Source organism: Elephantulus edwardii, unplaced genomic scaffold (genome assembly GCF_000299155.1).
Source record: "Elephantulus edwardii isolate Elephantulus edwardi_28Jun2011 unplaced genomic scaffold, EleEdw1.0 scaffold00140, whole genome shotgun sequence".
Classification (NCBI taxonomy): domain Eukaryota; kingdom Metazoa; phylum Chordata; class Mammalia; order Macroscelidea; family Macroscelididae; genus Elephantulus; species Elephantulus edwardii.
The window spans coordinates 4,128,311-4,138,687 of record NW_006399890.1 but is presented as its reverse complement, the minus strand read 5'-3'; the positions used below and the strand labels follow the sequence as shown (position 1 = coordinate 4,138,687).

Here is a 10,377-nt window from a genome sequence, read left to right as displayed (position 1 = left end):
TTTTTTTAAGGATTTCAAAAGTAAGAAATAAAATAAAAACATCTTACATTGGGACATGTCAGTGACCATAACTGCTGTTTCTGACTGGCCTGCCATTTAGGGACAGAGTAATCTGCAGAGAGGTTAGATTTTATACATACCTTGTCATCCACACAAACATAATTACTGAAATCTTATCAAGACAATTACCTTTAAATTTTTTTAAAAATATACAACTTTTAAAAAAATGGTTTTTTTCAGAGTCACCACAGATGAGTTTTGAAAAAAATCCTTTTCCCAAGGTCCCTTCCTTTCCTTTACTCCTGCTTAAATGCAAAAGCTGACAGTTTCTGATTTGTAGAAGTATCTAAAGGTTTTCGCTTTTTAGGTAAATTCAGATCCTCTTGCGCTTTTTCTTGCTGGCTTTCTGTTTCATTATTTTCATCAACTAGATGTTTTCGTTTTTTGGCTTCCAATCCATCACTGACAGCGTCTCCTTTTGCCTTGTTAGTCCATGCCTAGTGAAAACATTGGGGGGAAGAGAAAGAATTTTTAGGCAATAAAAGAAGAAAGGAAAGACCATCTTTTTCAATTAACAGTCCTCATTGTTAACAAATCTTTTATTATTTAATTGCAGAACATATTAAAAAATTTATTCTAGCTCAGCATTTCGATCTAAACTCTGATTATACTTAACTAAGTTTAAATCCTATAACTGCATATATTTTTTAAAAGAAACTTTTAACATAATTGCAAATTTATATATTATTATAATTAGGTGCTGTAGAGATGAGTACAACTCAGCAATCCTATGAGTAACAGATCTGAACCCTGTCCTATCCTGTGCCAATCTCACAACCTGACACACGTGAGCCCACTGCTGCAGTCACTATGTCAATCCATCTGGTAGAGAGTCTTTCTCTCCTTTGTTGTTCGTCTCTCTTTCCAAGCATGATGTCCTTCACCAAGGAATAAATAGTCTCTCCTAGCGCCATGCCCAAAGTATGTGAGACAAATCTTTACCATCCTTGCCTCCAAGCAGTTATCTGGTTTAACCCGCTTCAAGATTCACATACATAGTTGTAAGAAATACAGAAGCATTCCATGTACTCTTTAACTAATTCATTTCAGTGGTAACACCTTGCAAAACCACAAAAAATATCACAATCAGGACACGGATATCACTATATTTGCTAGCTTTTCTTCAGTTTCCAAGTTTCAGTATTACTCTTTTGTCTGTGTTTATGTTTAGTTCTACTATATGCTTGTATATTTACTGCCATAGTCAAATAAAAGATTATCACAAGGATCCCTCATGGTATTCTTTTAATTTTTTAAAAAATTCTATTGTTTTTTTCAAACAACAAATGCTGACGAGGTTGTGGAGAAACTGGAACTCTTATTCACTATTGGTGGGAGTGTAAAATGGTGCTACCCCTGTGGAAGGCGATATGGTGCTTTCACAAAAAGTTGCAAATAGAGATATCATTTGACCCAGCAATTCCACTACTGGGAATATATCCCAAAGAGACCATAACTTCCCTCCAAGCAGATATATGCACACCCAAGTTTATCGCAGCTTTGTTCACAATAGCAAGGAGTTGGAAACAACCTAAGTGCCCATCAACAAACAAATGGATAGAGAAGCTGCGGTATATTCATACAATGGAATACTACGCTGCATTGAAAAACAAGGAACTCATGCAGTATTATTCAAAATGGGTGACCCTGGAGGGCATTGTGCTGAGTGAAATATTTCAGTCACAAAAGGACAAATACTGCATGGTGCCACTGTTGTAGAATGGGACTGGTATCAAGGTTTGGGTATAACTGAGAAAAACTGGATAAATTATGTATACTGCATTGAAACAGATGAGGGAAAGAATAATTTAAAAGTGATATATGATAGGGTATTATAGTTATCAGAAGAGTCCAGAATTAAGAGTGCACAGTGGAGTGCACCTGGGGCAGTGGGAGGGGTGCGGGGGGATTGTATACCAAAGAAAGAATTTTTCTTCTACTTTTCAAAGAGAAGAGTAAACTGGGGGTGGGGGATGGCTGGGCAGGGAGAAAAGTGCAACAATGAATGAATGGAAATCCAAAATCTCTGTAAATGTTCATTAAAATGAAAAATAAACAACTTAAGTTTTAAAAAAGTTCTTTTTTATTTGTGTGTGTGTGTGTGTGTGTGTGTGTGTATACCGTCAAATCAGATCTGACTGGCACAGGAGGAGACTATCCCTCCTTCTCCAGCAGAGCATCTGGTGGATTCAAATTGCACACCTCTGGGATTGCAGTGCAGCTTCTTGTCACTATGCCACCAGACCTCCCCATGCTATTCTTTTAAAACTATTGCCTACTCAAGCTGCAACTCCACTACTAATTTGTTTTCCATCTCTATCATTTTGGCATTTTATAAGTATTATATAAATGTATAACTACTATAAATACTCTCTTGGAGATTGACTAGCTTTTATTCATTCAGCCTGAACCAAACAAGGTCCATTCATTTCACTGGCTTCTCCACGCTCCTTTAATATCTATATATTTCTTCTCTTTCTTTATTGCCACTGCCATTAATTTAATGAAGAAAATAATTCTTCCCCCTCCACAGTAAAATTTCTCCATTAACAATGTGTATCTGTATCTATATAAATGTTTAAGGCTAACTTTGATTACTAAATTGTTAAGTATTAAAAAACATAATTTTAGCTCAGTCTCTTCCCTTTTTATAGCATAAAGCCTTATTCATTCAGGTACCATTTTACTTAATTACTTAAGATTTTGATCCTTTTATACATACTTATGAGAAATAAAAAATATAAGTGGGGCCAGAGTTGATTTAGGCCAATTTTAGCTTCCTCATAATCAGCAGTTATCTGTACTAATGTAATTTTGTCTTTCTTGCAGGTACTTATACTTTGTAGCTGTATTTTGTCCCATGTTAAAGACCTACTGAAGACTTAACTAAGTTAAGAATGCTTGGCACTATTTCAAAGTTACTGGAGAACATTCAATGCCCTCTGTGGAGACATCTGGGTGTATGAACTTACAGGAAGAGATAAAAGTACTGGTTTCTAACTGATAGAGTGATAACAAGCACAGAACAAGACACTTAACAAAGGTTTTAAATACGGGTCACCTGCAAACTACTGGCTGTGGCCCCAAAGTCTTTGTTTCTCGTTTCCTATAAACTGAACATTTGATAGGCGGGAGGCTGAGAATTCCCAAACAACAGCCTATGTTGCTGCTGCATCAGAGAGTCTAATAAAAAGTCTCTTTCTCGAAACCTGGGGTGTCCACTTTTAGATTCAGTTGCTCTGGGTTGGAGGTGGGAGAATCAAACTTGTTTCAAGGTAACATTCATTGGGTAATAATTTTATTCATAAAATTCAGTTTATCAGTGCACATATCTATGTTACTAGATGTTCATACACAGCATACCACATTCCCAGGAGGACAGTCTGAGGATTTAGAAGCACACAGGTTACATCTCCCTACAACAGACGACTTCTTGTAGTCTTCCTTTACATGGCAGAAATTCACATGAGGAGCAAGAAGTATAAAGCTGTTCTAATTTTCACTATACATACTTGGAGGCAAGGATTCTGAGGCTCCGTCTAACATACGTTGGACATGTTGTGAGGAGAGACCGGTCCTTGGAGAGGGACATCATGCTTGGGAGGGTGGAGGGACGGCACAGGAGAGGAAGGCCCTCTATGAGGAGGATTGATTCAGTGACTGGGATAATTGGGATAGGAGTGTCAGAGACAGTGCTATTGGCACAGGAAAGAGCGGAGTTTAGGGCTGTTGTACACAGGGTCGCTATGAGTCGCAAGTGACTCGACAGCACATAACAGCAACAACAATTTCCACTGAAAAGCTAGAACAGAATACCAAGGGTTCCGCCCTCAAAGAAGTATCCTCATTTAATATTCAGTGTGTAAGTAGGCAGCATTTTTAGAAATTTTGTTTGGAAGAACTCTAACATAGAATTCTAAAAGCGTCTGTTAATTGTGGAGGTTATTCCCCTACTTTACAGGAATGTAAAGTTTATAAATGCCAGAAAATTAACTATTTCCAAGAAATAATAATTACCACAGATCTACATGCTCAAAGCTAAGATGTCAGTGATTTAACTTGCCCTCGATGAAAAGTTTATAGGATGTATTCCATTTCCAATAAGAAAGTTTAAAACCCAAGAATTCAGTAAGATCTCAGCAAAATTATTCTTACCTTCCTTTCTTCAGCAGATAATACTCTAAATCGAAGCATTCCTTCTTTTATTATGTCTGCTTCTTCTGAAAAGTCAGGATTGTCAGATAAAATATTATTCCTATTTTCTTCCAGCCACATCTGGAACCCAGTCCTTGGCCTAAACAAGTAGTCATATAGAAAAAAAATTATACTTATGACATAATTTATCATTGATTTTTAGTAATTAACTGCTAATTTTAAAAAACCATACACCTTTGCTCATCACAGCATTTATAATAGCAAAAAAACAGAAATAACTCAAATGGCCATCAGCAAATGAATGGCTCGAGAAAGGAGTACATTCATACAATGGAATGCCATGCAGCACTAGAAAAATGAAGAATTTGTGGAATACTACATGTCTAAAAGACATTATGTTGTGTGAAATAACAGTTACAAAAGGACTGTGTAAGATCACTACCATGAAAAAAGGACAGTAACCAGAGGGTGAGGAGAATGGAGAAAGCAGGAATAGAATGTACAGCAAACACCCTAATGGGTCAGAACAAGGGAGGATCAACCTGGGAAGAATTGATGAAAGGACAACTTGACCACTGTAATTAGCAAATTAGAACAGAACAGGTATAATTATTCAAAAGAGGAGGGCAAAAGGAAGAAAAGGGGAAACCAGGAGGGTAGCAGAGATTAGTGGACAAATGGGGAGGTGAAGGAAAAAACAAAGTTCAATGGAGACTTGATGAGATGGAGTGACAGTTACCTTTCAATATGACTTCTCTAGCCCTTATCTGATACTCTATACAGATGGGTCTGCCTATGTGAATGGGACGTTTTGGCCTATCCATAAGAGGACTAGCTATCTACGATACCACAAGGAGATGGACCAGTCTGAACAAACCACAAGGGTATCGGCTAGTCTCACCAATAAATTGAAGAACTCTAGCTGTAGAGACAGGAATTATTCCCCCACCAGAAGAGATGGAATTCTGTATCAAGCCAGAGAAGCGAGACCTTCCTCAACCTGGTGAAATATAGGACATGCTTAAGGTTAGCAGCGATGGCTGAATTGGAGAACTGATGTGAGATAGGACTTTTGGAGGGGGAGTAGCCAATATTGGCAGGAATGAGAACTTTGTTGGACAATTGCAGAGGAAGCCAATATTGGCAGGATTGAAAACTGCATCAGACAGTGGGGGTGGGGTAGTAGCCAATATTGACAGGACTGAGAATTTGGAAACAGAGCCATGAAGTTCGAGGTTGAGGTGCCCGTGTGCACATTTTGGGAGCTGTTTGACTGTATTTTGTTATTAATTTGAATTAAACTCTTTAACTTTCCCATGTGTGTGGTCTGTGAGCTATCACAATTTACTCTGGGCCCCGCCAAGCAGTAAAACTGGTGCTGAGATGAGTAGAAGCAAGCATGGGGGTGTGGGGTACATGTCTAACTTCATGGGATTTGGTTTTGTGCTACTGGTGCTGTGGGAGGGAAGAGTTGGTTTCCCCTTTGTGAAGTTGGTAAAGGCTAGATATGGCGTGCTCTACATGGCCCTTGCACTTTTTACAAGTGATACCAGGAACTGATTAATAGTAAATAATTATACTTAAAGCATAATGTATATGGATGATTGTCTAAAAATCAATAAAAACACTTTGGATACCTACATAAAGTATAGGAAACACAACTTACACTTGCCAATATTCATAAGATATCTAGTCTTCATTTACTGACATGGCTTGATTCTAAAGATGAGGTCATTAAATGAAAATCAGTGTTATTCGAAAATGAAAAGATGACAGATCAGAAAATGGAGGTTGAATATAGCATTACATAATTACTAAATTGCACTGCTACATAACTGTCAAACCTCCAAGACTCATGGTCCAGAAAAACTGACACACAACTTTACAGCTGATATAACTCCTGCTTTGCACCTCATGGATAAATTTCTCACTAAAGTCATGAATGCAAAATGTTAGCTAATGAGATAGCTACTTGGTAGATGTTCTTAACAATGTCTGGAAATTACAGAATTAATGAATTCAAAAGTCTTTTCTAAATAAACTAAAAAGGAGTACCCACGCTAGTATTTTCCAAGTATAGAAAACATACGCAATGTACTTTCAACTCCTTACTAAATGCTGACAGGTCAATGGTCTGTAATCTCAACTGACCCCTTTGGCTCAATAAAATTCTTCCACATCTCCTCAAACTTCATGCCCATTACTTCATCTCTTACATATAAACCAATATGGTAGGTCTTTTCCTGCATCATCATTAGGCAAAGCAAACATATAGCACACTTGTGTATTTTATTCACTTCCAATTCTTAAAGATTGTCTTTAAATTTCAAGTAAAGAATTTTAAGTAAATATTTAGCATTTATTGTATACTTATTATTTGCAAAGTATTGTTCTAAACTCTTCATGTATATTCTTATCTAATATGCAACAACCTTATGAGATAGGTACAATTAGTACCTCTGTGACATAGATGAGAAAACTGAGGCTCAAAGAGATTACACAGATAATTAGCTCTCCCAAAAAGTCATCCAAAATAACTAGCCTATGCGTGCACGTGCACGCACACACACAGACTGATAATACTAAATGAAAACAAAATCACATTGCATCTTTAATATAAATCTCAAGTATATGCAAACTCAGTCAAATGACCCTTTATTACATTTCCCAAGGCTGTAAATTTTAACAAAAGACTGTTCACTTTTCTGCCTTGGAGCAGCTGGTGGATTCAAATTGCTCACCTTTCAGTCAAAATCATATAATGCTACCATACTATGTTACCAGAGCTCCCCCCACTCAATATAAAATTACAAATTCAAACACACACACACCCCCCAGAAAGAAAACATTATTTCTGTGAATAAGTAATTTTATCTTTATAATTTTAAGTATTTTCCATAACAAACTTTACCAAATCTCTTAGAAAAATAAGTTATTAAAAACCACCAACAGTATGGTTATAACTACTAACCTAATTTCTAAAATGACAAAAATTTCACATGATCTTAATGTAATCTTATGTACACCAAAAGAACAGAACAAAGGAAAAGTAATGCTGAGCAAAGGGTTCTTGAGTATTCAAATTAATAAATACACATATTAATCTTGTGGCTTTGTTATACCTCTTGCTAATAAATGGCATGAAACATCCCTGGAATGTACCTAAGCAGCTTTATTTTTGAGAAGAAAGAAAAAACTCCCACCATTTCTCTTTTTATTTAGTATATAATTTGTGCAAAACAATTTTAGTTCAGTAATAACTCCTTAGGGAGCTCTGGTGGCCTAGTGGCAAGAAGCTAAACTGCAATCCCAAAGGTACGCAGTTCAGGTTCACCAGCTGCTGCATGGGAGAAGGATGGGAAAAATCTCCTCCCGTACGATTAGCTGCCTCTGAAAACCCAATGGAGGGAGGGTCAGCTCTGGGTTGGTTCTGACTCTACGGTACACAACAACTGTAATAATTCTGAAAACTAAGTTTTTATACTTGACAGTATAAGAAGATGAATTATGAGTCTTCTTAAATATAAATGTCACTTCTGACATCTAAATAGAATTCAGAAAAAACAAACGTGAAAAATAAAAAATCACAGTGATTCATTCAAATTCAATTGCTCAACATCAAGTTACTAGTAAAACGAGGTAACGCACAGAGCTAAAAATGAAATGACTAAATTTCTCCATGTACTGACCTTGGGCTTTCTGTGTTTTGAGGAGAAGCAACTGGGGTTTCAGATGATGAAATTTTAGGAGTTTCTTCTTTTACATCATCAACCTTACCAGCTTGGGAATTTCTTTTTTGGAAATAAGATGCTGCAGATGCCTATGAAAACAAATATGAATATTGCAGTAAGACCTGGACAGTAAGTTACAAGCAGGTTTTGTAAAACATGGATAGTTACATTTAAAATTATTATATTAATATATGTAAGTCTTGAGGTTCTCAGTTACACAATACATCTATTTCACAGATAACAAATCTGAGATGATATAATAAAGGAGGTAAAATCAGAATATAGAACAAGGAAAGATTAGGGTGACTTGTTAAACAAGAATATGCATCAGACAAAATTTGAAAGAAATGTTTGTTAAATGTTTTATTTTAGGTGAAAGTTTACACAGCATACTAGGTTTCCTGTTAACAATTTTCATTCAGATTGTCCATGCCATTGGTTTTAATTTTTATAACGTGTCAGCATTCTCATTATTTCCATTGCTCTAGCTTCCCATTCCCTTGTTGCCTTCTGATAACTGCCTCTAGGTAAATGTTGAACACTCTGGTCTCATACAGCTAATTGTTTACTGATGGGTGATACTGTTTATTTCACAAGGAAGTCTATTATTTGTCTGACAGACGACCAATAAGGGTGTGTCTTTAAAAAAGGGACTTGATTCTGGAGCAAAGTCAGAACTGAGAACCACTGCCCTACTAGTTAACGATGCACCTCCTGTCCTAGGTCGGGACACAGTGAACAAACAGAAAGACAAACAGATCGTGTTATTTACTGCACCTGTGAGTAGCAGAAAAGAATACCTGCTTAGACTTCGGCTTTGGAATTAGAGGTTTTATAACTGGAGACTTTTCATTGTTTGCAGATCTATTAAGTACAATGGATTTCTTGGATGATTTGTTGATATTGTCTAAAATATTAGTTGAACGTCCTGTATTCACCAAAACGGCTGGCTCTTTGGGACTGGCTGATACCTAAAGAGCAGACTAATGTTAGCATTCTATGTTTTAAAAGGAGGGGGCAGAATCTAAGACATACTTCTTTTTATTTAAAATGTGTACCTTAACAGTTATCATTTAATAACCCAAATTAAGGTCAATACAAATATTCCCAAAATACTACAACCCCAAGAAACACAGCATCTGCCAAAACCATAAGTCTTGGAAGTACAAAATAGGAATCTTAGCTCAAGTGTGATTAGTGCTGTTTTCCCATTCATTTTCCTCCCACCATCACCTACATTAGTCATTACTGTTTTCAGATCTGCAAGGGGGATGGGGACCATATGGAAAGATTCTTTTCTATGGAGATGTCCTTCTTCTTTATAGAGAGGCGTATTTCCAAATGACTAGATGGTCTCTGTTCCTTTAAAGATTTAGTCTTGGAAACCAGATAGGGAAGTTCTCCTCTGTCCCACAGGATCATATGACTCTATAGCAGTGTTTTGTTTTGTTCAGGGTATTTTGGGGGCGGAGAGAATTTGCAGGGGATTTTTTTTTTGGTTGTTACGAAGATGTCTTTAAATAACAGAAGGTATTAGTGGAAAGTTTACCTTGAAGGGGTTTGCTCTTCCTTGGTTGCTCGAGATAACGGCACCTTTCACAAGCAGGAAGAATAAAAAGAGAGAGAAGTCTGACCTCTAAAACAGTAACAGAATATTATAATATGTACTAGAAGAAGATAAATTCTTCTCAGCTTTAAAATTCATAGATGACCTTCTTCCTATCAAGGTGACAACTTCCTTTGTGTTTCCGAAACAAAATAAAAGTTATTACATAAGAACTATCCCAATTTGCCACTAATAAAGCACATAAACCCAGTATTTGTAGATCTGTCTTTCCTCTTGCTACTGTGGAATGGTTTGTTGTTGTTAAACATGCCACCAAATTGGAACCGACTCATAGCTGACCCTTTGGTGGGTTTTTAGAGGCAGTAAACTGCATAGGAGGAGATTGTTCATGTTTCTCTCAGAGGCTTGGTGGATGTGAACACCTGTTTTTGGGTTGGCAGCACAACTCTACCTAGTAGGCCAGCAGAGCTCCCTGGAGAATGGTTTGGTGAAGGTGAATCTCTCTATTTGTACCCTAGATCCTAACTCCTCATGCTTTCTCAAGCAATTGAGTTATTAACAATTTCTCCTTCCCTTCATGATTGGCTCAAGACTCTTAGCTTTAAAAGAAATAACAAATAAAAGACAAATTTTCTCCAAATCACATACCCTCCAGGAATCATACTTTCTTTGCTCCCCATCATACAGTTAACGCCTTAGTTGACTATATACCCACCTAGTCCGTTTCCCATTTCCTCACTGTTCATGAGCCTCCCCACCTCAAGAATCTGCTCTCCTTGTTGTTGTTATGTGCCGTCGAGCCGCCTGAGACTCATAGCGACCCTATGTACAACAGCCCTAAACTCCGCTCTGTCCTGTGCCAAT

The 10,377-nt window shown here is 37.0% G+C and overlaps 1 protein-coding gene across 1 annotated transcript in view; it reads right to left on the bottom strand.

Annotated features, from left to right (window-relative positions):
• Nucleotides 1-296: 296 nt before the first annotated feature.
• The window catches only part of WDHD1 (WD repeat and HMG-box DNA binding protein 1), a 93,575-nt gene continuing 83,494 nt past the window's right edge, over nt 297-10,377 (bottom strand). Inside the window, exons 21-25 of the mRNA XM_006894342.1 lie at nt 9,496-9,539; nt 8,747-8,917; nt 7,905-8,035; nt 4,216-4,354; nt 297-497 (exon numbers count right to left, since the gene is read on the bottom strand). Of these exons, the coding sequence (XP_006894404.1) occupies nt 297-497; nt 4,216-4,354; nt 7,905-8,035; nt 8,747-8,917; nt 9,496-9,539 (686 nt within the window). The remainder of the gene's footprint in view (nt 498-4,215; nt 4,355-7,904; nt 8,036-8,746; nt 8,918-9,495; nt 9,540-10,377) is intronic.